A 27,359-nucleotide genomic window follows, 5' to 3' on the forward strand; every position below is an offset into this window, starting at 1 on the left:
CATGGTGCGCCGTTGCCAACGGTAACCAGGCCAGAAGAAATGTGGCGTTTTCGTTTCAGCTTTACCATTGCTGTTGCAGGCCGCGCAGATAGCACACAGCCCTTCCGAGCCGATAGACGTACAGTTAAGAACGATGGCTTCAAATGTTTCGTAAGTAGACCACGTAAATTTCTAAGCATTTGTAATATTTTTGCATTAATATCCCTTTTTTAATTTTCGGCAGGAATACCTCTCCCACAGCAAACCAACTCGTCTGTCCGTATCATCCTGCTGCGGCATTGGTCGACGACTACCATACCGGCGACATGATATGCTCCGACTGTGGCCTTATCGTCGGTGACCGTATGATCGATCCGTCCAGCGAGTGGCGCACGTTTAGCGACGACCCAAGCCGTCCGGATCCATCCCGTGTCGGTAGCACCGATCCAGTACTACAAAATCTGGCCACGTTTATACAACCTTCTGCCAACGGCTTTGAGCGTATGTATGTACCAACGGGTTACACACATTATTGTGACAATTTATTCCTTCTTCGACAGCGCCCAACCATTTCTCCTTCCTCAAAATGGACACCACAACGCGCAAGCTAATGTTCGGCTTCGCCATGATCGCCACTATGGCGGAACGCATCAATGCACCGGCGTCGATCGTGAGCCATGCTAAAACCATCTTCAAGCAAGCGCTGGAATCGGCCGCGCTAACCCATCGGTCGATAGAAGCAGTGTCTGTAGCCTGTCTGTACATCGCTTGCCGGCAGGAAGGTGTGCCACGTACCTTCAAGGAGATGTGCGCGGTTTGCTCGGCCAGCAAAAAGGAGATTGGGCGCTGCTTTAAGCTAATCACCAAGGTGCTGGCTACATCGCTGGATCACATCACGTCCGAAGATTTTATGCAGCGCTTCTGTTCGAAGCTGTGTAAGTATCACACGCGAAGGACATCTTTTTACGTCTCTTTTCTACTTTCGCCTATTTGTGTTTGGGCAGTTCTTCCGCACGAAGTGCAAAAGGCAGCGACGCACATTGCGCAGAAAGCGTTCGAAGCGGACCTCGTGCCGGATCGGTCGCCCATCTCGGTGGCGGCTGCCGCCATCTACATGGCCTCCCAGGTGTCCGCTACGGCGATGAGCCTGAAAGCGGTGGCAGCGATTGCCGGTGTCGCTGAGCAGACGATCAAGCAGTCGTACAAGCTGATGCACCCGCACGCTTGGGAGCTGTTTCCAAGGACGCACCTGTTCTACAAGCACATCGGCATGCTACCAACCTGGAAGCGGTTGGTTTAGGAATTTCATTTCATTGTGAGTAACGGCCATTCACAGTTATGTAGTGTTTGGGTTGTATTAAATAATTTATTTTCATACATTAGGTTCAGTTATCCATACTGTTTTCCTCACACGTTTTATCTCTTTCTCTCTCGCTCTGTCTTTCCTGCTCTCTGGTATGCCATACTTGAATAGAAATATTAGTGTTTAGAGCTGTTTTGTTTGTACAACATATCATGACAAGTACTTGGTTTCCATAACTATCTGTATATATATAATACTTTTCGGTTACATACCACCCCAGTGGGCAGAGTCCCACTTACCCTCCCCCGGTCGATCACCTTCGTACCTCTTACACGCTCACGTTTCTATTTAGTTTTAGTTAAACAATTCAAAATTCCTTCTTTTTTTGGGAACTTTCTCCTCCCAAAAACATTCCTCTCCCATCGCTCAACATTCCAGTCTGCACCATTTAGTTGGAAGTATTAGGTAATATGCTGCATTTCTTGTTCTGATTTTTTATATGGCTAGTTCTTGCACAAGAGATTCGACTCCTTTTCGCTCGTTATTTTCCCCCCTACAACTAGTTTATTTACTTAAAATGTATTATCAAACCAGTTTGAAGGAGTTATTTCTTTGATAGACACGATCATCATCCCCATTTCCCATTGCATGCATGCAACCACACTCGGTGTGTTACAGTTTGATCGAGGTCCGGGACCCGTGGGCGTTGCCATCCCATACTCAATCGAGATATCATTTACGGCGGTTACATCGGAGTGTTGATTTTATGGTTTCAGTTTGGATTGTTTTCCGTCGTAATTAAAGAAGGGTGTACCGATCTCGCCATATTGTCCAACTTATTATCCTGCTCGGGGTATGCTTTACATGTATTACAATGCATTATTCATCCTAGAAATAGACAAACCGTACAGGTGCTGCTTACAAAACCGAACTCACTTGTGTCATTGTAACAACCGTACTAATATACAACAAAAAAAGTAGATAAAGGTATTATTAATCTCTTTTCTATTTCGTGCCGATCGATCGCTCCTAAACACCTGAGGATGTAAATGTAAAGTTTGGAACTCGCATAGCTATCGGTTAGCTTTACGTCTACTGCCTTAGAGGGGGTTGATATACGTTCACGGTGGTTTCATAAACCATCAGTGTGCGTGTAGTAGAAGGGTGGTCTTCTAGAAGGGGTAGTAACTTGTCGCTTGCCACGCCTGATGATACCACGAGTGTGTTTATTGCTTTTTTTAAATTTCGCGTAACTTAAAGAGATTGGTTCCTTGGCTTCTGCTACTAAACTTGCCCCAACCTGGTAGATAGATTATCGTGTAAGTTATGCGGTTCACTCTACCAGTGCCCAAATACATTTGATTCTGCTCCATCGGATCATAACTTCAATGCTCACAAAATGTAATAATTTTAGGTTTATTTGTTTTTAGAAAATCGTTATTCACTTTCCCTTAAATACGATACGTTATTTCTTCTGTCGATCGTGTCCAGCCGGGTGTATGGCGTGTTGTGTGTCTTAAAAAACGTGTTGCGCACAGTTACAAATCCACTTACATTTTCTATCTCGTCTTCCGCCTCCTTCGTCCCGAAACAATATCTGTAATGAAAACCAATCCACATACATGCTTACGTTTCGTTTGCTTCGATTAATAATCTTTTTTTTGTATAGGGGAAGGTAGGTAAAGACGGACACTGTGGGTAAGATGGACACTTCCCATAAATGCATGAAAAAGGTAATTTTCGAGTAATTCAACAATGTAGAATCCAAACTGAAGGTAAAACAAGACATTTGAGAATATTTTTGGCATAATATATATATAAAATTGGTTAAATCCACGAACAAAACAAATTTTCAATCATGTGCACCCTTGTGGATCTAATTTGACTACTGCCGATCTTAAGCTCTACAACTTGTATTGTTTATATTGCCGGAAGTTTTATTTCATGAATGGGTTGTCGTGATCATTAATGAAAAAACTGGCGAAAGAACGAGAATGAAAGCAACACAAAATATTGTTTTCTGGTGGTTTAAACATTCTGACACCATAGCGGGAAAGACGGACACTTTGTTGTAGGGAAAGATGGACACCAAATTTATTGATTTATTTTACTTCTTTTATCAATTGGTGATGAATATATTTCTTCAAATACCTTATTCCGCTGCTATAAATCATTCAGTAACTAGAGAAAGTAGTGAAATAAGCGAGAAATGAAACACCGGTCAAAATAGTAGCCATTCGTTATGCTATTACTCGCTCGACGCTGATGAGGCGCTTCACAAAATCCAATATCTTGTCACGACTTGGACAACTTTAAGCAATAAAAATATGAGGCATTGATACGACATCGTTTAGGAATAGATGAGAAATTCTATGGGATTACAAATATCAAATGTTGAATTTTGACATGGTGGAAAATGGATTAAACTATTAACAAGTCCCTCAAAAAATACTAGGGTTGTGGTCTTTTTGCGGAGTTATTTTTTCTTGAAGGAAGTTCTAGGCTGTTGTTTTGTAAGCTGGAGCACGTCAGCTGTTAGTGCGCGATATTTCAATAATGCTTTAGATGCTGCATTCTAAGATATATTAGAAGCAGTGCTTACAATTTCTAAAACCACGGCTGAATGAATCGCCGTTGCAATAGGCCAAGAATTGGTTTATAAATGTACCAGGACGTGGAAAGCGATAGAATTTGTTAAAATACTGTAAAACTCTTCACTTTCTAACCTTTTCTACAGGTGTCCATCTTACCCATATCAGGTGTCCGTCTTACCCGAACATTTCAAAACCGCACGAAAAAAAACCATGTTTTTCATTCATGAAAAATACGCAAAAATCGATGGAAACTTAAAAGTTTCAACACATTTTCTGATAAAACATGAGTGTAAGATAATATATGCACATTTTCAAGATCGTTGCACTTATATATCCCTAGATTTTTACCATTTCCCTTAACGTGTCCGTCTTTACCTACCTTCCCCTAGTATTACGCGTTTGGTATATTTTGACTAGATTTTACACACCTTACCCTAATCTCTAAGATCTCTTTTCACCGTTCTTGTGCTCTCCAAAGCGATCCATCGTTTTTGTTTTCTGCTGTTACTACTATTAACCCTAACCACAACTTCGATTCGATATAAACTTCTCCTAGTTTGAGTTACGGCTTTAGAGTTTCTGTTTTTTTTTTATTTGGCTGTCTGTGTTTAGGTGTTGCTCTAGCAAAAGTGGATCGTGTTTCGTTGCTCCATTCGGCAGTACTGGTTTTGCGTGGATTTGATGTAACTTGCAATGAAATAGCGCTTCGTTTCGAAGATTTTGAATTGGTCATTTGCAAAAAACGAATGGTGTGTGTTGCTCTATTTTACTCGCCTTTTGCGTCCAAACCTCAACACCGATTAATCGTTATTGTTTTTTTTTATAATTATGCTGTCCTTCCTCGCCAAAAAAGTGGTTGCAAATTGTCTATCAATTTGAGTATTGTGTGAAGTAGAATGGAACTAATGTTCGTTTTTTTTTGTCTCTAATCGGTAAACTTTACGTTTTGTCATCTTTTTTTGCGTCGCTAAGTTTAGTTATTATAAATATATCGTACATACAAATGAGTAGACCGCTAACCGCTCAATTCCACTAGCAAGAAGACGATAGAGATGATGGATCGTGGATGAAACACTAAATCGTAGAAGATAGTATGGGTAGAGCATGGTGTGTGGAGATGGAGTGAAGAGAGAATGAGATGAAAAGTAGCGTAGAAGGTAGTAATAGTACTATTCACACTCCACTAACGTGTTGCCCTCTCTGTCTGTGGTGGCACTGTTAGGCTTAACCGGCTGAAGGATCACCGCAGAACTTTTCCGCCATTACCGTGAGCACGTGTTCGAACTTGGCGTGACGCTCCTCGGCCGGCACCAGTGCGCCCTTGCTGCCCCACAGGAATTTCATCTGAAACTCAGTCCTACGTGGCAAAAGTGAGAAGGTGAGCCCAGTTAGTTTCGTGTTCGATTTTGTTGCAGTAAATCATTGAACACCTACTTGAATGCGTCCTCCATCAGCGGATCCAGCCGGCTCGTGTCCTGCATGATCGTTTGTGCGTTCTTTTTGTAGAGTGAAATGTTGTTTATGAAGCTGCGCGCCGCATCCAGGTGAGCGAACAGCACGGAAAAGCCAAAGTCTTGGGTGATGGTTTCCCAGGGCGTAACGCACGATGCGATCAGAGTCGGGCAGGGACTCGGCGTGTTTGCTGTAGTGACACACAGAAGCGCATTTGTAAGTCTTATGCTCTCCAGATGATGTCCACATCTTCTCTAGATACTCACCAAACACATCGTTAATGGTGCGATCCTTCACCAGCACGTACGGCAGTATGTGCGGGATGGTCGTGTTCGGTGCCTGGGGATTGGAGCAGTCGTTCATGCTGTTCAGCGTCGGCCGCAGCTTCGCCTCGAAGTTAAATGCACTATCGGTGAACTTTTGGCGCAGCGTGTGCCAGGTTGATTCGAGCTTTTGAATCTGCAAGAGAGAGAGCGAGAGAGCATTGCAAACATGTAGAGTTATGTAAAGTCCACATTCTTTAGACGAAAGTAGTGTTGGGTAAATCTAATTCAAAGATTAATGAATCTCCAAAGATTCAGGAATGTCCAAAGATTCATGAATTTCCAAAGATTCAAGAATGTCCAAAGATTCATGAATCTTGAAAGACTCATGAATTCATAAGATTCATATATCTCGAAAGATTCATGCATCTTCAGGGATTCATACATCTCCAAAAATTCAAATAGCTTTTAGCTTCTCATAATTCTTCTTCTTGGAGTAACAACCTACGAGGTCATGCCAGCCTGTACAGGCAAGTACCACGCAGCTGGATAGTTTGTTTTGCTACTGGGATTCAGTCCATGCGAGGCTTGAACCCAAGACGGCCATGTTGTTAGGTGGGATCACGCAAATTCAATATTTTGAAAATTATACATCTCCAAAGATTCATGAATCCCTGAAGACATATGAATTTCAATGGATATATGAATCTTGTAGATTCTTGAATCTTTGAAGATTCATTTATCTTTCGAGATACATAAATCCTTGGAGATCAATGAATCTTTGAAGTGTCGATCGGAGATGCAAATCACTCATCACTGAATATTCATATGAATGAATCTAAACGTAAGATTCATGAAACCCAACACTAGACGAGACTGAACCTACCTGCGGCATCGAGAGGCCCAGCATGATGGCACTAAAGCCGAACAGATTACCCAAGGCAGTTTTCGTCTCAACCGCTATCTGGATCCACTTGTTGAGCGTTTCCGCCCGTTCGAGATCGCTCTGGCAGGTGAGGATGGTAACGGCGACGAGTAGCTTCATACACTCCGTGCGCTCGATCAGATCCAACCGGTACTGCTTGCCCTGCTCCAGCGTGATCAGCTCCAACCCGGTACAGCTCAGTGGATCATCCTTGCGGCTTTCGTCTTTTTCTGGAATAAGAGATGTGCACAATTTGTAAAGTAAGTGTCCTTTTCAAGATCTAAGTGCATAAGACCTCGTACCCAATATCAATCCAATGTCCACCCGCGTCAGATGGTTCGCGATGACGCGCGGTCCCGACTCGCACAGCATCATCCGGACCGTGTTGAGCGTACCACTGTCCAGCGGTTTGCAGTCACAGAACGGTAGCAGCAGTGTGTTAAAGTTCTCCAGATCGTACCGTGACACCTGCTCGTACGTCGGGATCTGCATGGCAAGTAGGGCTTCCTCTGCCGCAACCGGATCTATTTCCGCGTGCGAACGCAGCGTTATCGACGACAGGGACGTGGGTATGAATCGTGGATTCCGGAGCACCACACCACCAACACCACGCGCAACTGGCGGAGCTAGCTCCTCCCCAGTGGCAGAGCTTTGAGCTGAATCGCCCGACCCATTGCCCGAATCGGAACCACTGGGATGGTACGAAGTCATGCCGCCCCGTCCACCATGCGTTCCACTACCCTGCACCGACCCTGAGTCGGAGTCTTTCATCGAGTCACGCCTTTGCAGTGTTCCACCGGCGCCACCGCGTATCGGTTTCGGCGGTGGACTTGGCGGCTGTTCCTCATCCTCAGCGAACGCTTTCTGCTCCAGGCACGGACTGAGCGAGTGTTCGCTCGGTTCCTTGTTGATGCTGGACGCCCGCGAGCTTAGCTTGCCCTGGGACGACCGCAAACTGGCCGATCGGGGCAGCGACGACTGGGAACCCTTCAGCGACGCCAGCCCATTCGGTTCGGTTGAGCAGGGCCGGGTAAGAGTCTGTGACTTTACCACACCATCCGCACTCGAGCACTTCTCCTCCGACGGCCTGGCACCTGCGCCAGACTCGCTGTTGTGGATGACACCGTCCGCACTGTTGCACTTTTCCGGCGTTTCGGCAAGTCGCGATGGTTTGCTTGACTTACTGCCACCGTCCGATGCGCCCCCGTTACCCCCGATCACACCGTCCGCACTGCTGTACCGTTGCTGACCGCCCTCCGCACCGTGCAGGGGCGTGAGGGACTGCGACCGTTGCTTTTTGCTCGGCAACCGGGGCGGCGTTTCTCGCTTGGTGCGGGGCGGCGATGACATCGGGCTGCGGTAGGAGCTTGTCTGCTGCGTGTACGGATTATACCTATCGATTTTCAACATACACAGAGAGAGAGAAAGCGCTTTGTTATTAAAACATTGTAGAGCAAACAGCAAAAAAGGCAGATGTCAAGTGACGAACCCCCTCCGTCGATTGTACGAGCATGTACACACACGCACAACCTACCTAAAGCCCGGTGACGACGGTACGGGTGAGGGTGAGTTGAGCGGGCTCGGCCCTCGGATGCCCGCCATGCCGGCCGCATTCTGTGGACACTTGCCCGCGTAGAACGAGAGCGGGTACGTTCGGTTGCACGGAAATTGAATTCTCGCACCCGATGCGACCGATATGGATTTTCCTGTCAGGAGAGAGAAGGTGAGTGAGAACGGTGCGAAACGGGGTCAACTGCCCCTCGGTCGGTCGGTGTGATGGTGGACGCACTTACCCGAGCCTACGTAGAAGGTAATCAAATCAGGAACTGTATCGTAGGCATCGTCCTCGAACTGATACTGCACGCGCTCGTATACGGTTTCCGGTTGGAGCAGCAGCTGTAGATAGATTGGCAGATGGGAGCGTACCAAAGGTTAGCTTTTTTTTCTCCCTGATCAACTGATACAATGTTGCTCTGAGAGTCAATGCGAAAAGTACGCCAAACTACTGGTACTATGTTAACTGGGTGTGTGAAGAATGGTTCGTCGGCGAACACGATATGACGCGCCAAGTAATCAAGCACATGGTAATGTCGTTAAGGCTTGCGAGAGGAGGTCGTATCATGAGCGCCTCCTTCAGAAGGAGTTCATTAACTTTGCGTTAGGGGAGCATGTTCAGAAGGTACGAAGGGCATGATGGTTTACGAGGTTTTTTTTGTTGCGGATCTTTTTAAACGAGATATTATTCGAAGATAAATAATCTGAGTACTTGGCACATTTGTTGCTCCATTTTGATAAGGTTTGATATATTGACTTTTCTGAAATACTTTCCCAAAATTCCTAAAGATGTCTAAACGCCTAAAGTTACGATATCCGTATTACAAGAAAACACTTTTAATTACAGGTTACCATTAATGTAACAAATTCTTCAAAGCCATTAGGTCGTTATGCTTCTCAATAGATAACAGCAGCAAAAATCTTTCCCAGTTTCTGAGCAAAACTTGCAGAAAGTCAACACAATTTTCGCTTTTCCGCATAAGTTCGTTTTTCTCTATCCTTCACTAAACTGTTTTTCGCAAATGAGCGATTTTATCCACCCGCTTCAACTCCTTATCGATCCACAATCGTGCTGCGAAAATTTCTCCACTGCAGCAGCATCAGCGAATCTCACGCCTCCCTCCCAGCTGGAAGACACGACACGACGTCGAAAGAATGGTTTTCGGTTCGTTAGCTCTCAAGTGATCGATCATAATGTTATTTTCATTCGCTTCGCCTCTCTCCCGATGGTTTGCGGGTCGAAATTGTTGGCCGGGAGGGTCGTACAATCGAGCAAACAGCGTGTACCAAGCGCCATGGCATGGACATGGCATGTAAAGCGTGCTCGGTTTTTGGCCAACCCCGGGAATGGCAAATCAAGTGAGTGAATCAATCATCGTTGTGCGGTGTAGAGCCAGTCAAAATAGATGGGGGGTGGTTTTGTCAAGAGGCTGCATCGAGAGAAACGATTGCTGCTGGTAATGATGTCGTGTGAAATGGCTGCAACTTCAAGGACCTTGTCGTAATGGTGGTTGGATGGGTCAATTTTAATTAAGTTCCAATCGTTTCTCTCCGTCACATTCGTTTGTCACGAGGTTTGATGAGTGGGAGTGATTGAATGGTGTTTCATTAATATTTACCTCATTTTTAATTGCTGTCAGTGTCAAGCAAGTCAAGAAAGGCCACCGGGACAATAACGTAATGACACTATATTGATTTGATTGATATTTTGGTAGTGTTAGGGGTGCTTAAGGTAAATGGGATCATAATACGACGATTTAATGGAACCTTTGACACGCGTATTGCATACATTTAGCCGTTTTGTCTTGGTTGTAGGCAAAATTATCTCAGCGTCTACCAGGCAACTTTCAACTATTATAAAACAAATACCTTTTATACTTAATTTTCAATTATTTTTCTCCAATTCTGGATGCAATAACTGATTATGCATTTCGACTTAAGACAAATCCTGTTGGCTAGTAAGTAATGACCGCAAACGAGCAACGAAATCCGATTATTATTCCTCTTCAAAAAGCTCCTTCCCGAAACTTCATTGAATTGTACAAAAAGAGCCCGAAGGCCCTTCTTGTCACAGTCTGGCCAGGTCTGAAGCAGTCGGAAAGTCAAAACAAATCCTAACACCGAGCGCTCCTGAGACGAGCGCTGTTGTTGCACTCTTATCCACTTCAGTGCACTTGTGCCTGGTGCACTGGTGAAGAAGTGGGTTGTAATCAGGCAATGTTTGTCTGTGCCGTGTCTCGTGTCTTAATACACACTTCCGGCACTAAGAGCTGACGGACGGCGTCGTGATGAAATGAGAAGCGTGTAACAGCGCAAAAAGCCACACTATTCGAAAACAGATTCGCAAGAAGGAAGCGAGTGTAATTTTCTTCCCATTCTTGTAAGTGCAAACTACTACAAAACTGACTGCTTTTGGAGCCGGGGAAACGTGTGCGTGTGTTGGTTAAGGAAGGAGCAAAAAAACTTTCTGCACGTGCTTTTTGGCGCCTGGTTAAAGTCGCGCCACACAGCTGCTGCTGCTGCTGCTGGTGTGTCTCGAGTGGTTGTACCATGTTGCCATGCCTTTTAGCAAAGTAAGAAAAATGTTCTGGACCAAAGTTCTGGCAGTAAAAACACCGCTTTTGACAAGCGTCTTGGTTTTTGTCCCATCGGAAGCGTACACGCTTTTCCGTGGTAAGCCTTTCGGCAGGGCAGGCACGCTTACATCTCGTGCACTTCTTGCAACGTTACGCCAGACATTATGCAAATGAAGATTCATTTCTTGCTGATTTATTGCAGCTTCAGTTTGATTTTTCTCACGGCACGGTTTTTTTTTTTTTCGTTTAGTTTTAAAATGTTTTTATAATTTAAATTTCTGTTTTTTTTAAATGAAACTACTCTCTGTTTACTCACCTTATTGATCACGAAGTGCAGCGTCGGTCCCTTGGTTCGGCACGTAAGCACATAGTTGCCCGGCTGCGAAACACAGTCGCGCACCAGGAAGTCTCCCTCCTTCTGGACGATCTCTTCCGCCCGCTGCCGTGGTATGGGACCATGGTACCAGGCGTGCGATCGAAGGTCCCGCGAATCTAGTGACAGCTCCCATTCGAGCGCTTTCTTCAGTGCTACGGCTTCATTTCCGCCGTCCGGTGTCGTTTCCTGCAATGAGCATTTGACACCCCCGAAGACGACCCCGATATTATTCGTCTATTTGCTGGGTAAATCCAAGCCAATCCTCTTTGCTTACCATATCTAACAGATCGCCACAGCTCTTACTCTGCTTGGTGTTTGCTGGCGTCAGACATTCATAGCTGCAGAGGACGAAACGAAATGAAGAAAACAAAACAGAGAAACAACGAAATTAATTAAACAATCTACGTTTATTGTGTGTCAATGTTGTGATAGCGAACGGTTTATATTTATAAAGCACCGCTTCCTGTGAGGAACAATGTACGCCGGATAGCATCAAAGGCTCGGTTCTTTTCTTTTCGACGCTGCTCAACCACCTTTCCCTTGGGACTAATTAGTAAAGGAAACGAGCAGCGAACGATAAGGAAATTGTTATTCTACCAAGCGGCACAACTAAACCCTGCAAGAAGATGTCTTGTGTCGTGTTGGATGGCGGAAGAATAATAGAACAGGCTGGAAAGCAGATTAATTTACACCAGGAAGTTGTATGGAAGGTGCGAACAATTGTGCGGATTGAATAAGTTTTCAATTAACGTTGTCGTAATAATAACGACGAGTGAGTGGAGAACTGGAATGTGTTTTTATAAGAAATAGGTGTTGGAACATTAAAACCATCGAAATAATCATAAAAATTAATTATTGTTATAACAATTGCATAACTTTAGGTTATAACAGATTATTTCTAGCACAAAACGCCTGCAAGTATGCAACGCGCTGCGCGTATTTTACATTTTGTCGTCTTTATAAATTCTTATTCAGATTCCAATAACAAACGAAGCCATTCAGAACATCATATTCTCTTTCTAGCACGCTTTTACATTACAATTGGTCCATTACTTTCGCAGCCTGCCATCTCAACAATCTCATTCTGCTCAAAAGTAATATCAGTGCACAGACACTCTGCTCATGACAGTGGAATAACGATTGAGCTTCCATTTTCCTTAAACGCCCAGCAGTTCCGATGAATTTTCTCGTTTCGCTTCTAACACATCGTCAAACCCGGGCCCGAGTGATCAATATTGACTTGCCACCACGGCGAACACTATTAGCTCTCGCTGCCCACCATACCAAAAAATCGCCGTAGCTGTGCTTCTGCGAAAGTGACACCGAGAAACACATAAACCCCCCACACTACGACCCCGGCCGCCATGCTCAATGAATTCGATTTTCGGTTCGAATTGTCAAATATGCGTCCCTGTCTCTGGCGCTGCCGGTCGATAAATTCATCCGCGGGCCGATGACGATGGGTGGCCAATTTGAAAGGTAAATAAAGTAAACGGTCTGTGCAACGGTTCCTTCCCCCCCCCCTCGAAAGGACATTCAATTAAATGTCCGTTTACTGGAATGTGTCCGATCTCTGTGCATGGCTTTCTGCCGCCACAGTCAAACCGAACGGCGGGATATAAAGTACAGCCAAGATAAAACAAGCAAAAACAAATCTAAAGCAAACTCGTGGCACAAGAAGTCAAAGAATTCGCATTTCACATTGCGGACATACAGAAGAAAAAAGTGCACAAAACATTCACTTTGCAAATAAATGCCCCGCAGCAGTAGTAAAAGGTGGTGGTAGTGCGGACAATAGGCGATGTGGGAGGAAAACTGGCGCACATGTTTACTCTGAGGCGGGGTATGGAAAATACCACACCAGTGTCATTGATAGCGTGTGTCACACACACACACAGTGGAAAAAGGACACCCGACTCAGTAGTGCAATAACCAAACAGCGCGAATCCCTGATGTTGGGTGTAATTTTATTGTCATTTTCGTTCGGTTTTTTTGCTTTCTTTGTCCCGCAAGCAACACAACCAACCAACACGAGCATCATCCCCTTTCCCCGAAGGACACGGGGTTTTTCAAAACGAGATTCCGAGACGGTCCTTTGTCCACCGTCGGTCGTCAAGGCCCCAAAGCCCTGGGGATAGTGATGTCCGCCTTCTGCATCCTTTCTGCTGTCCATGGTCCGCAGGTCGTCATGAAGCAAATTGATTGCTCACAGTGTCACGAAGGCCATAACTGGTCTAATTTGAGACATAGCAACAAGAAGGGAGTTGCCCCACACTCCCCCAATCCTTGCAAGAATGTCATCAAAGAGAACCAAAGGATGCAAAAAGTCCGGCCCAATTGTAAACAAGCGTCGTATGTATGACGTGTGGGAGATTTCGAGACCGAATTTGATTTGATTTGTTTTTCAAACGCAAACGCCCCGCCATTCAACTCTCCCACACTAACCAAGCGTCCTTGTTCCGTGACACTGCTTTGATCCGAACACTTGCAGCAGCGCTTAAAGGATGGGACTGTCTGGAAGGGCTTTAATGAACGATGAATGACGTACAACGCCCCCGGTGGGAGTTGTAATTTCATGGCATTTGCTTCTACGCTTGTTGAGCGTTGAAGGTGTTCGGTTCCATATGGGTGCCAGGCGAAAAAGGGGCAAAAAAGGTTAATCTTAATTGGAATACTGTTTTAGTATGATGTTGCTTTCCCCTCTGTAAGGTCTTATGGGATCAATTTCAATCTGAACTATAGGAATATTAGCATTTCTATTTGATACGTGAAAGATACTAGTGTGAGCTTGATTTAAAGCCTTCTTTAGCTCATCATGTTTTGTATTGTTTAAGTGTTTCATTATATGTAGGAACTACTGTTTTGTTTCATTTTCACTTCAATTTCCATGTTATTTTCAAAGCTATTTTGCATTTTTATTAGTAAATTTTGTTTTATGTCTTAGTTATTGAATACTACAATTCTTCTAGCTACCATTAAATTGTAGGTAATTAATTTGTTGCTTTACTTTACTTATTTTATCAACTATTTCTTCTCTTTCATCTTTGTATGTTCCCTTTAATTTACTACTACAAATTTTGTTCATACCAGGGAACTAGACACCTCAAAAAGCCATCCAAACACACCGAGCACATCCGAACGTTTTGTATGTTTATCTTTTTGTTCATTTGCTTCCTTTATATACCAGACAAAACGTGTTACTATTTGCTTAACCATTTTCAGTGCATTGTCTGTGAGTGTATGCCTTAGTAGCGGGGAAAAAAAGCCACACAACACAACATAGACTACGTCTCGGCTTTTGGTGTCTGTTTGTTTCGAAACGAAACGCCATTGTCTCGTACCACCGTTGAGACAATCATCGTACTACGAAGGATCCCACATATCCTGCCGGGAGTGGTGAATCTCTGGGTCTTCTCTTTGGAAAGTCTCGCTTTATTTCTAGTCTGGTGTTTAGTGTTTAGTAGGTTTCTTTTTTATGTCTGGCAGGTTACATGTAGTCCGCGATGTGTCGTTCTTTTGCCTCAAGCGATTTTGTGTTGCGTTTCTTTTTAGTTTTCATAGCTTAAACTATATATTTTTCTGCGAAAAGTTTGAAGTCTGGAAGTTGTTTTTGACATTTTTATATTGTAAACTTCTACTTTTTGTGTTAAAACCTTGTTATTCCTTTCCAAAAAAACCCTCAGAACGTAACTTCACCAACTTCACACCCCAAATGTCGCAAATGCAGTTGTTTGCCCAACTATGACCACTTATGCAACAACCCCTAACCACAGCTTCCTTCCTTCCAACTTCCAGCTTACCACCCGTTTTTTGTATGCACCCCTTTAACGATCTGGAATCCAATTTTCTATAACTGTCGGACCATTTTATTGTCCGTGCATACGACACTTTGCCCCCAACCACCATGATATACGCTTCTGAATTGTACATGCACTTCACCACCACCATGGAAGGGCTTCCAGGTAAAGTTGACTGAAAGACTCTCTCCCCATACTTACCTCCCCGGTAAGATAATCCCTTTAATACTCCCTTTTTGCCCAGCAAAAAGGGACAATACGGAAGCCTGCACTTGTGTGGCCGGTACACACTTTGCACCCAATGTGAGAAAACCACAACCGATACTGCACAACCGCCCAGTGGAGCCAGGTTGGCCGTCTAGGTGTTTGTGGCCTGGCCCAGTGGCTTGGATGCAACTTTCGTTTGCACCTCTTTTTTACGTTTGTTTGTTGGCTTTGTTTTTTTTTTTTTCAAAAAGCTAAAAGGCCTTTTACAAATTGCTCCCTGACGCTCCCCTGCCAGCCGGTGGATAATTGTCGATGAGTTGAAACGTAACGCACTTGACTTGTGTTACGTGAGACCAATCAGTACGTTACGCATGACGCCTTAAACTGGCTCAGTATGGTATATCACTTTTATCTTCTATCGTTCTAAATTATGCACCCTGCTGCCGGTCCGCCTCAATTCATGATTGAAAAGCATGTTTTGCTTGTGACAACGCATCTCGCACCCGTGCGACACGTGCTCGAAGCTCGTTCGTTTGCGTTTGAACGTTTGACGGCACAGCATAATAAGCCGCCGTTGCAGCACCGACTGCACCGCTGAATTATTCATACCACCATGCCATGCATTCCCCTGGCGTCCCTTGACTCTCATTACGCGCGACAAACGCGTACATATAAATCCTTGCGGGACGAAGGACGAATTCCCCCTTTTCTTCTGTTTGCCCAGCGCTGGTAGTCAACATCTAGCCGCGTGATGAGATGCGCCCGGCTTGCATCAGACGGAATAAATTATGCCCGACGACAGCGCCAGCCCGACGCTTTCTTCCCACGCCGGCTCGCGTGATAGTTTCCCCGGGTGTTATCAGCCCACGGAAGCGGGGAAAGCGATGGGATGATTTGTTCGGTTCGTCGTCTGTTCAATTTCAATATCACGAATCTCTGCTTTTTTCTGTGTGTGTGTGTGTGTGTGTGTGTGCGTTGACGAGGAGGGTGGTAGACATATGCCAAGACGGCAATATAGCCATTTGCAAAAAGAAGGGATAAGAGCTGTACCAAAACGGGAGGGAAAGTGTTGAGTTTTATTGATTTTTTTCTGCTTCCTTGCTTGCGCAAAGCAGATGGTGCTTCCTTGTGCAGAATCGTGTATCGTGGCCGGCAACGTTTACGATGTAGATAGCGATATTATGAAGTATTAAATCACCGACAGGCAGACTGGAGGAGGAAGGGGAGGGAGCAATATTTTACCGAGCGTTCTCACAATGGAATAGTCATCTTGATCTGTGGGATGGCTTATCTTGCTTCTGAGGTTTATAGAGATGCAGATAAAAAGGAGCACCAGCTCAACAAGGTGCTCTTAAGCTGCTGTTTGCAGAAGCGGTAATATTTGCCATAATTTTTAAAATGACCCCCCTAAAGGTATACTAACCGCATGGCAAAAGAGTTGAGAAGGGCCTTATTATGATCCTATTTAGCTTTTATTTTGTTAAGTATAGGATTTTTTTATATTTTATACATAGAAAATTTATGAGAACTTATCATTTAGTAGATTTATGCTACTTCCACTGAATTTACAATAATTTATTGTTTGATTTACATGAAACAAAATTCAACCACACGACAAACATTTTACCACACAAAATAGAAAAATCTCCCTTTCACTTCGCGTTCTAAGAAACCGGAAACGGAACACAAAATGGGTCCTAAATTCCCATTGCGCATGCAAGTCGAGTGGTGTACAACGATATCGTTTAATTTTACCACCGCCATCCATCATACCGTGGTGGGGTGATTTATGTACGAAAGAAAGCGTTCACCTGCACTGGTCTATACTGGGGACCCGTTGCTATACGCTCTTATGTTGAAGCATTCCCTCGCATTCCTGTTTGCTTTCGGGGTAGCTCTCCGTTTGTAGAAAAATCACTTAAACCCGGGCTGATCAGAAGTGACAGGATGATTCGTGTCGAGTTTGAATCATTCCATCATTCACGCTTCGAGCGGCTTTGGGTGTGGATGATGAAGATGGTGATGATAAGAACCTGCTACAGGTGATACATTTTTAATCGCCCCTTTCGATTGGTTTGTGATTTAGCATGAATTGGACTTGTGAATGTGACAGCGCATTGAAATGATTTTATTTAATTCACTCAACTGATAAGCTTTATTTCCTTCAAAATAAGGTAACTTTTCTATTCACATCCCCCTTTTTGCTGGATAACAAACAGCTGCTGCTGCATCACGCGCATCAAAAGGTGAAGAAAAGTCCATTTCAAACACCGTCCGGAAGGATTCCACCCGGAAGGATTACCGAATTTTCTCGCCCCGCGGATAAAAAATGAACTCTCACCATGATACGAATTCTCTCACCTGCTGCACCCTGGGAAAAAGGGGTAAAGATGAAGGTGTTTTTTGGTGGGTTTTTTTGTTATTGCAATCTACACCACAACCGAGCTTTCATCCACCGAGCAGACGATGACGAATGAAAACCATCAGTGGTGTGAAAGTTGCTTCATTCTCTCGTTACGATGCCTTGCAGCAGACGAGGCTTTTTCCCAGAGGTATTCAGGACGCTACAACCCACACTCCACGCCGTTGATTGAAAGCGTGGAAAAATCTTCTAGTGCTTACAATGAATTTTCATTAATTATTTATCGCCTAACGGACACGACCAGACGACGTTCGGTTGCCAGTAAGATAAGACAAACGTGCCACGACTTGAAACTGTATTACCTTTGACAGGCTGTGTATTAGTGTGTGGTATTTAACATTCGTTCGGTGGTATGGAACGGTTGAGCCGGTCATTGCACTGAAGGACCGATGGAATTAGAATAATTTACCAGACAGACATTTGGTATGCCTTTGGGGAATTGAAAATCGGAAAAGTTTCTACATTGAAATGGGTTCTAACGTGGCTGTAGATAAAATATTTGGAAGCAGTTTAAAGCAAACCATGAATATTGTAAACCCGAATCTATTCGATGTGTGGTTGCCTGTGAGAAGCTTTAGTAATTATGAAAATTTCAAGCAGCTCACATTGATTTATGTTCATAAATCGCTTAACCACACTTAACATGCTATCATATGATTCATCTATGTCAAAAAGGCGAAAGGGTGAAAGAGTTCTTAAACTATCTTGATCAACTTTGTAACGACCCATCCAAATCGCTTAGAACCAATAATATTTTGAACTTTAAACACTCCTCTAAACCTCTAAAAGCGTCCAGTTACTCTAATCCTCTTGCGTAATGCCTTTCGCATCTTGATAATTTATTTCCACCGATAGTTATTATCCCGCTCAGTTTACCATAACCGTTTTAAGGTGAAATTTTCATTCACCCCTGCGCAACCGTAGGGGCAAATTTGTTCCTTCCTCTGTGTGTCTAGCTGAGCCCGACTGGATGCCTGACGGTTGTAATTAATTCTCCCAAACCACAGCCACACAAATCCACCCACTTGGACAGGATCACCGCGACCATTCAGCTGCTCCAGTACCGCTACTCGGGTGACTCATAAAAAGTGGCCATAAAAATTAAGCAACTAAGCTACCCCGCTCGCTCCCATCGACCGCTATTTTGTCCATCAAATTATGAACCCTGTGGGGGGTGTTGAATAGAACTATCGTTCTTTTTTTTGGTTGGAGATTTTTGTAACCCAGCATAATAACCCCCATCTTTTCATTGCGGGATGAGCGAGTTTGGAGCAAATTAATCGAAGCTTCCTGCACAGCAAGAAAGAGTCTTGCTGAGACGATCAAATTAGTTTTCTTTTTCGGTGAAAATAAAATCCCACTGGACTGGAAGTTCATCCTGAAGGCTCTAACGATAGGAAAAAAAGTTGTGGACCTTTCTCAGCGGCCAGCCTTGCTAAAAGAATCAAATAAACAAGGCTCACACAAATTCAGAATTTTGGAATGAAAAATAACATTAATTCAGATCATTTTTAGGTACAGTAGAACGCCGTTTATTCGGGTACCTTTTATCCGGATTTCCGTTAATCCGTGCTGTTGAGAAATGACAGTTCAATACAAAGGTGACATTGCGTTATGAGGAGGATATTTGGAAAAGCGGTTATAATAGCACATTGTCATAATAAAAAACACTATAATACATGGCAAATTTCAAATATTCCTATTGGAAAAACATGAAGTTAATAAAAACTGGGTTATTTTTATCAGAAAATAAGAAAATTTTCCAAAACATAATCAGGAATTGGTGATAAAATATATCATTAGGCTCATTATCCGTGTTATTCGCTTATCCGGGCGAGGCAAAGTCCCGAGAAGCCCGGATAACGGCGTTCCACTGTATTTTGCTTTCAATTCGCCTAAATGTATGCAATGTGAACACCAAAGAAGGCTTACTAAGGAGCTGTTATCAGATTTTCTCTAAAGTTTTATCCAGACTGTCACCTGGGCCGTACATTTATCAACTCACCATCTCATTTGTGAGTCTTCTTCCCGCAGCCACAACTTTCTGTCCATTCCGCGGGACTTTTTTTAAGCGCCGACAGGCTTAAGCGAAAAACTGCTGCCAGCATTGGATTTTTATCCCCGTTTTCGATCCATTTTCTTTAATATCACTTCCCACTTGCAGCACTGCAGTCAACAGCACTTGCAACCTTTGCCTGTGCCTGAAACAGACACATTAATGCCCGGCCCGCATAATGATTTGCTTTCGGGTGATGAAGCAAAAGAAAGCACGCAAGTGAAGAAAGGACTAAAAGAAATGGATGCGATAGTAGAAGTCTCTATGTGTGTGGTTGGGATTTGGAAAAGTTTCAGACTGTTTTCAATTTTCTTACTGCCTTGTTGCGAAAAAAAGGGCTGAGGTTTGTGGGTGTTGCTCGCGAGCAAGGGGAGGAAAATTAAATGCCAGCAGGCATCATTTCCTGCCCTGTTTTATGGTTCGTTTTTTTGTGTTCTCTAGCTCATAGGAACATTTGCTTCCTGCCGGCACTGACTGCATCCGGCGGACACACGCAGTACAAAAAAAAACAGGGGGAGATAAATGTACGACTCTGAAATGCTGATATTACACTGATCCTTCGTAGTTTTGTTTTGCTTCCGTTTCATTTTCCGCTACAAGGAAGGGTTTATCCCTTCCAACAGCATGATAGATTCATTTCATCTATTCATACATTGCACAAGCTGCGGCGAAGGGCTTTTGTGTGCTGAAGATGAGTTGCTTAAACTGCACGGAGTTTTGGGTGCAGACATTTAATGACGTTTTAAAGCCATATCTTTAGTATATGCTCTCGCCCGCAAGTGCAACAAATACGTCGAGAATGTATTAATTAACATACGTACAGCTACCAACAAAAGTGCAAATGTTAAACCCCTCGGTGCTCGGTAACCTTGGTGGCTGCCGTAACGCAATTATAATGCAACATTCAGACACCGCTCTCGCACGGACCGGCGACCGTATCGATCCTGCTGCCCGACTGTTCCAATGATTTTGTGGCAGGATAGGTGACGCCACCCATTGGTCCTGCGAATGAATCATGCTTCCAAACATCATCATCATCCCTCGCCGATGCACGAGTACAGCTGCAACGAACCGTCTGCCAAGGGAATCTTTCGACACCCTAACACTCCTACAAACTACCTCGTAGATACACGTAAGGGCGTATAAATGTGTTAGTGCGTGTCCTTCCTGGAGTAGGAGTCCCAGGCCACTGTGGCGTGGAAAAGCGATGGAGATGTTCCGCAGTTGAAGTGAAATCCAACCACGGGGTAATGAAATCAATTAGCACCTTTGTTTACATCATTTTCCTCTTTTGGCCATCCCTGTTTAAGCTGTCCCGCTGTGTGTGTGTGTGTGTGTGTGTGTGTGTGTGTGTGTGTGTGTGTGTGTGTGTGTGTGTGTGTGTGTGGGCATTTGGTAACATTTTCATTTCATTACCAACTGACGGTGACTTGTGGATGCAATTATACCGATCACTTTTAAATGGATGGCGAGGTAAATGGGTTTTGGGTAATGAATTTGTGTGTGTTATTGTATTTCCACCACAATGGAACTATGGGAAGGTAGTTGCTAGTTGGTAATACAAATTAAAATTGACTTTTATTGCAACAATTTAGAGTTTAAAATGGGTTAAATTCTTGCCAACAATCATTAAGCGCCTAAAGTTAGGCAAAATGCTGCTCTTTATCATTTTGCCATTTTTAACCAGAAATAATGTTTAATAACTATCACAATTAAAAAATAAAGATTCAAAATGGTGATAAAAGCAAATCTCCTCTCTTCCTTTATGTTATAATATGATTTTCGTTTGATAAGTAATAAATACAGTACAGGTACAATATTGAATGTCAATTGTAATGCCCCATAACCAACATAACCTTTCGGTGGGACATTTTCACAAAACCCTCACGTATTTACAACACCTCATTAGCAGCTTATCGAGCGGTGAAGCACCCTTTACGCTAATTAACCTTTTGGTCTTGCTCTTTCACTCCTAGACCTGTGCGCCACGGATCCCGAAAACCCGATCAGTCGCACTCATAAAGCTACAGGCCGCCATTAACATTCAATCGCATTTTGCTCGCAAATCCGTAAAGGACAATCGACCAGAAGGACAGGTAGCATTTTTCGCAGTGCAATAATGAACTCGTCGCTCGCTCCTTAATGACACCCAAAATAGCATTCACTTGCTGTGTGTAGGTCAAGCGCCTGGAGCGGGCGAAGAAACGGGATCGAATAAAAATAAACAAACCCACGCCAATATTAAAAGCCAAGCCCATCGAGTTGCTTCAACCTCCAGCCCATCGAGCTCCTCGCCATGCCTGCAAGGCACCATTACCGCCAGCCTGAAAGCACACAAACCACTCCACCTGCTCCGGGGACACTCCGGCAGGTGCATGGGTTCTGAATGGAAAACAATCCTGCCGACCTGAAACTTCAGCGAGACGCGTCGTTTGCTCTCTTTTTCAACAACAACCTTTCCAACAAAAAAAAACGCCCCACTCGTTTGGCCTCTCATTTTGGTTGTATGTATTTTGTTTCAAAATCAACGAGTTTGTCCAAAATTTTGGCGTTTCCATTGAAAAGCGTGGTCTCTCTCCTCTCTCTCGCAGTACACTCTCACGAGCTCCATATGCATTTTGTATATTTTCTTGCGCTCCCCCATTCAATGAGCGGGTGTGTTCTTTAATCTCATCTTAACCCGCCTTCATTCATGAGACTGCAAAAACAAAGCATAACAACATCATGAAACATTAAATACACACAATTAGGCTGCTTGAGCCTAACGATAAGAGCTCGTCGGGTGGCTGCTTATCAGAGTTTAGCCCATTTTCAAGAGATTCCTTTTTTAGTATCGGAAGTATCTCGCGCTCCCTCTCTCCTTCTCTCTCCTTCTCGTACACATACAAAGCGACAGTGACAGACACTCACAACTGGAGGCTCGATTTTCCTCAGGACACTCAGCAGTGGCCGAGCATGATGTCGCGCTGTCTCCGGGAAGGGTGTATCCTTTTCAGCTCTAGCTAGCACTTTACAGCACAGGCTGCTGCCGTTTTTCCTCAGATTTTGTGTGTGCCTTTTATTCTTCTTCTTGTTCTGCACCTTCCTTCGCTCCACTCGATGAAGCTGGATTGCTTAATGTGTCGTTTTCTTTATCCGTGCGACGAGTAAGGATGGGTTTGGTCGGGAGTAGGCTTTAAAAAAGACACTTTTCACACAATTTTATCTAAAACTTTTTCAACACACACGTACACAACATTTAGCAATTTGCTTTCTGTTTCAACGCACAAACACAAAAGACGCACACCTAAACACACCCTTTTCTTTTGAGCAGTGGGGAAGAGGCTTATGAGCGGAAAATAGGATCAACGGTAGCCTGCCACAATTGATTCACACTTTTATCACACTTTTCCACCGTTCACACTGTGGAGCGCTGTGGAGCCGTTTCCTTTGTACACCATTCAATCCAATTCTCGCCTCGCCAGGCGTAAAACTACAAAGGTGTACGAATGCACTGCATCACTAGCCCAGCACCCCAGCACTCGCATCACATGACATGGGCGTATGGAAAGGAAGGAAAAACACAAACTTTTCACCCAAAACCGAGCAAAACGCCTGGACCTAATTTCTAATCTAGCCAACCGAAAACTCCCGTATCAATCACACACACACGCTAAGCCTGCCGATGGGAAGGGTGGCTGAAGGTGGAGAGAGAGACAGAAGCGGAACAAATAAAACACAACGCCCCGATGCGGTTCGATCATCCGAACGCTCGAAAATACGGTACTGGACTGAAACTTCTGCAGACCTTCACTTTTCCACGCGCACACACAGGGTTGGGATACAGTTGGGAAAATGAGCACAAAGCACTCAGAGCGCGGGAACCTTTTTAGAGAGACAGAACGCCCGCGAGAGAGAGCGAGAATGGTCGTCACAGGGACGGCAAGGATATGTTTGCCAAAAAGTTAACTTTAAACGGTCCTATTCTAACAATCTGGATATGGAATGGGTAGGGCTACCGAATGTTTGTAGCACAATATTTGTTGATAATACTTTAATATGGTTGAGATGGAATAGTTATTGTTTTAGTATTTTTACTTCATGGTTTTGTTTCATTGATTTTATCTATTCCTATTTTCATTTGTTGCGTTTTTTTACCTTTTAGAAAATATTTACTTATATTGTATTTGTTTGTTTATGTTTATATTCTGGATTAAATTTATTTCTTTAGTATTGTCTCGTATTTAATTTTTCATTTATTGTTTCGTGAGTTTTATCGTTTTATTTGATGTGAAAATTGAGGCGAGAAATTTAGTATTGTTTAGCTATTGTTAATTTTTGTTTCATATGTTTGTTTAACTGTGTCAAGTATTCAGAAATTTCTTAATTTGTTGTTTCCTTATTTTTTTAATAATATATTATTTTTAGATGTTTTTGTTTCTATTTTTATGCCTTATGTGCTCGCTTTACATTTAATGTGTGATTATTAAGATGTGTTTTAATCTTTATTTTATTTATCCTTGTCGTTGTATGATTTTATGCCTTTTTTAATGTTTATATTGGTACGCTCATTATAAAAAACTGTAAATGAATCAAGAAACCCAACAGTCTGAAGCAAACAACAACCATTGATAGAACCAGGGAGGGTTTGAAAACAATAGCCCGTGAGTGTCCCGGGCCCCGTTGCCAAGGGAATCCTCGGCACGCAAGGTGTGCTGCCCGAAGGAGGGTCGACCGCCGTGTGCGCTGAGTGCTCGAGCGTGATTGCAGTGTTGCGTAGCGATTGATAAGAGTCCTTTTTCTCTGGGAGCATGTGATACTGATGAAAAGGAACAGCAACAGCAATGGCAGCAATAATGACGGTAGTAGTAGTAGTACTACTACTACCAAAACCACTCCACAATGACTCGTTGGAGTGTGTGCGTGTGCATCTTTCACGTACCGGCACGTCGCAGTGGAAGAAGGCAAAAAAGAAGGTTCTACTATTGCGAGGCGAGGATTCATTCATCTCTCAAAAAATCGTATCCGGAGTGCGTAAAGAGCGCCGAGAGATTGCAGCATTCATGGTTCTGGCTAGGTGTGCTATCTCGTAATAAAATGAGAAGCACACAGCACAGGTTGTGTGATGTTAAAGGATGCCACTGCTCACGACTGTGGCTGTGAAAGGAGAATGTGCCCAAACAACAAACCGCGGCAAAGAGGTACGGAACGGATGGAAAAGGCTGCCAGCATTTCCCCTTATTTTGCAGCAGCAGGACACGTTTTTCCTGCCGCATACTACGCAACGAAACCGCCACACCACACACCGAAACAGTTGGAATCATGATTTATGTGCTTCCCTTTTTATTTCCCTTCCCTCACCCGGCTTCGATCGACTGGGGTGGGTTCACTGTTTGTAAGTAGCGTTCCCCTTCGTCCGATGCCATGTACTTGTGCAAACCTAGTGAAGATTTTATTCAACCTCCGTCGTGAAGTGTGCGAGTGAGGGTTGCACAGGGGAGAAAGAGAAAAAAAGGGAATCCAAATTCGTGTGTAGTGCTTGCGTTTGCCATTACCATTGTTAATTACGGGGCAGTGGATGGAATGGGCCGGTAGTGCCAAGGGTAATGCAAGCAAAACATTAAACATTCAGCCAGTCATAATAAAGATGATTTGGTTGACATAATTATACAAAAATGATAGAAATTATTAAAGATAAGTAATTTAAGGGAATAAATTTGTCAAGCGAGAACAAAAACAATGACAAATAATATTAAATTAGGATTTGCTTCTTGAAGAAGGACAAAAATGTCCTTCTGCAATGCAACCGGCATAAAAATGAGCTCAAGCAACGAAATCAGTTTTATGTTTGAATGTTGCGGAGCACCAAACACGTGGAGCGCATGCGCTTCATTTTCCCTTCAGAAACGGAATGTTTTGAATATTTTGATGTTATGAGAAGTAAGAGAATTATTTGCTATATTTAACAATAAATTAGATTAAAATGCTCTTATTAGGTTAAGTAAAACACATCTTTATAAAAATTTAATTCATTTCAGAATTAAAAAATCAAGTCAAAATTCCGAAATGCGCAATCAACGCTAGTGTCATCTAGCGGATAGCAAAACAACTAGTTTTATAGGCAGTTGGTTCTTGTCTGGGATTTTATAGCAAAAAAGGAATAATTTAAAACAGAAAAATATCCCATTTTACAAAAACCTCATAAAATTCTTATTTTTTTGCATATTTTCTTCATTTCTTATTTAAAACTTTTCTTAACACTAATATATGCTTGCCATTAACTTTTTTTTAACTTTCAGTGTCTACTCACATGCTATCCTGCTCCGTGGCAGTGCTGGCCGTTTTGGCACTGCGCGCCCCATCCACTGCCACGCTGTGCCGCAGCTGGGCCCTTTTCTGCTGATCGTCCGCTCCATTCCGCTGCGCCGACTTCACGTGCGATTCTGTGGAAGCAAGTGTAAGTAAGCGTAAACAAAAACAAACCAAATCAGCACACTTCTTGTCTTGCACACAGCGAAAAGCGAAACCGTTTGCGCCTCGCCAAATACTGGAACGCTGAACTAGAAGCAAAGGTGGGGAAACGTACGCGAAACAGGAACGCAACAGAACGCCCGCAAAACACACTGCTGCTGACGGCGCAAACTTTTGCGCATGATAATCAACGACAGGGAGAAGGGCCGCTTTGCCACAAAGAGGGAATTTAAATTCGAAAAACAAGGGAATAGTTTGAAAAGACAAAAAACGCGCGATCGAACCTGTACCGACGTGCGGTGATGACTGAGTAGATTTGTAAACGGTTTGTTTGCTGCTGGAAGAGGGGCCGTTAGACAGTTAGCTGCTAAACAGTTGATACAGCTGTGACAAAAGTATCGCCTTGGGATGTGTTCTACAGCGTACAGCGTTTTGCAGAACACAATTTCATACTTGCTGGAGCATTAAAACCATTAAATTGAATAACCTTGGACTTCAATTAGACTGAGTCCTCTTTCTACTCTTGGACTATTATTCAATCTTTCTACTTTTAGAGTTTTGACATTTTTACATCCATCTTCCATATAGTGTAGTGTCTTTTAAATGACATAAAAACATCAGAAGAAAACTCCGTTTGAGAGTCCATCAACGATTAATGCCTCAAACTGTTCTCAAATGTCATTTAGATCTTTTCAAACAAAAACCCCTGACTAAGCAAAAAGGAACTCAGCATTAGTTACACCGGCTCTGGGGTGAATATTCACGCTTTATCTTCTCAAACACAAACACACACGGCTTCACAGCATCCGTGATGATCGGTGATTTGCTGGACCAACCGCTGGACCACACTTTTGCACCTCGTTATCGCGACAGGGACGTTATTTATGCACGGTTGAGCCACGCATTCCATCAACGGTGATAAATTATCGCACACCGAAACACACACCGGACGACCGGTCATCTTATCTTGCATGAGAAGTATGCCTGTGTGTATGTGTGTGTCTTACAGCTTGTTTTTGCCGATTTTTCTGACTTCCTTTGCCATCGCCATCGCACATTGGAGCTCATCTTGCACTCGAGTTTAAACAGGTTAATTACCCGTGCTAAAGTTCCCTGGCCCCGTTCCAGAAATGGAATCAAATCAAAACAAATGCAAAGCACAACGCAGTGTAAGTGTATTGCACTGTGGACCACTCGGAAAAGGAGCAAAGAAATTGGCTTTGAACCCCAAAAAAGATCGTTGTTACACGCTTCATTCCAGTACCCGCTCTGATGCCGGTCGAAAGATTGCACTGTAATCTAGTTTCGGAAATCTGTAATCCAACTTCAATTTCCAGTGAAAATAGCCCGTTTCCCAGGGCCTTCGTTATCACAAGCACGTGCTTGCGTACGCAGAGCACGTACC

General features: G+C 43.6%; 2 protein-coding genes across 6 annotated transcripts in view; one reads left to right on the forward strand and one right to left on the reverse strand.

Annotated features, from left to right (window-relative positions):
• Nucleotides 1–52: 52 nt before the first annotated feature.
• On the forward strand, nucleotides 53–26,453 carry LOC120900801 (transcription initiation factor IIB-like). 2 transcript variants are annotated; one of them, XM_040308275.1, is made up of 7 exons: nucleotides 53–150; nucleotides 224–480; nucleotides 540–914; nucleotides 984–1,294; nucleotides 5,099–5,254; nucleotides 25,783–25,940; nucleotides 25,998–26,453. In XM_040308275.1, the coding sequence occupies exons 1-4, from the start codon at nucleotides 134–136 to the stop codon at nucleotides 1,277–1,279; spliced, it is 945 nt and encodes a 314-aa protein (XP_040164209.1). In that variant the 5' UTR covers nucleotides 53–133; the 3' UTR covers nucleotides 1,280–1,294; nucleotides 5,099–5,254; nucleotides 25,783–25,940; nucleotides 25,998–26,453. The 2 variants fall into 2 exon arrangements, with proteins under 2 accessions (XP_040164209.1, XP_040164210.1); XM_040308276.1 differs by lacking the exon at nucleotides 5,099–5,254.
• LOC120900799 (breast cancer anti-estrogen resistance protein 3 homolog) overlaps nucleotides 4,263–27,359 on the reverse strand; it is a 31,505-nt gene continuing 8,408 nt past the window's right edge. For 2 of the 4 annotated variants that reach the window (XM_040308270.1, XM_040308271.1), the window contains exons 5-14: nucleotides 25,794–25,926; nucleotides 11,297–11,360; nucleotides 10,963–11,208; nucleotides 8,310–8,412; nucleotides 8,051–8,222; nucleotides 6,819–7,909; nucleotides 6,478–6,746; nucleotides 5,595–5,787; nucleotides 5,311–5,518; nucleotides 4,263–5,233 (exon numbers count right to left, since the gene is read on the reverse strand). In XM_040308270.1, the coding sequence (XP_040164204.1) occupies nucleotides 5,101–5,233; nucleotides 5,311–5,518; nucleotides 5,595–5,787; nucleotides 6,478–6,746; nucleotides 6,819–7,909; nucleotides 8,051–8,222; nucleotides 8,310–8,412; nucleotides 10,963–11,208; nucleotides 11,297–11,360; nucleotides 25,794–25,926 (2,612 nt within the window). In that variant the 3' untranslated portion in view covers nucleotides 4,263–5,100. Of the gene's footprint in view, nucleotides 5,234–5,310; nucleotides 5,519–5,594; nucleotides 5,788–6,477; nucleotides 6,747–6,818; nucleotides 7,910–8,050; nucleotides 8,223–8,309; nucleotides 8,413–10,962; nucleotides 11,209–11,296; nucleotides 11,361–22,414; nucleotides 23,280–25,793; nucleotides 25,927–26,069; nucleotides 26,164–27,359 lie in introns of those variants that run through there. The other 2 variants (XM_040308272.1, XM_040308274.1) reach the window with 2 other exon arrangements.

Source organism: Anopheles arabiensis, chromosome 3 (assembly GCF_016920715.1).
Source record: "Anopheles arabiensis isolate DONGOLA chromosome 3, AaraD3, whole genome shotgun sequence".
NCBI lineage: Eukaryota > Metazoa > Arthropoda > Insecta > Diptera > Culicidae > Anopheles > Anopheles arabiensis.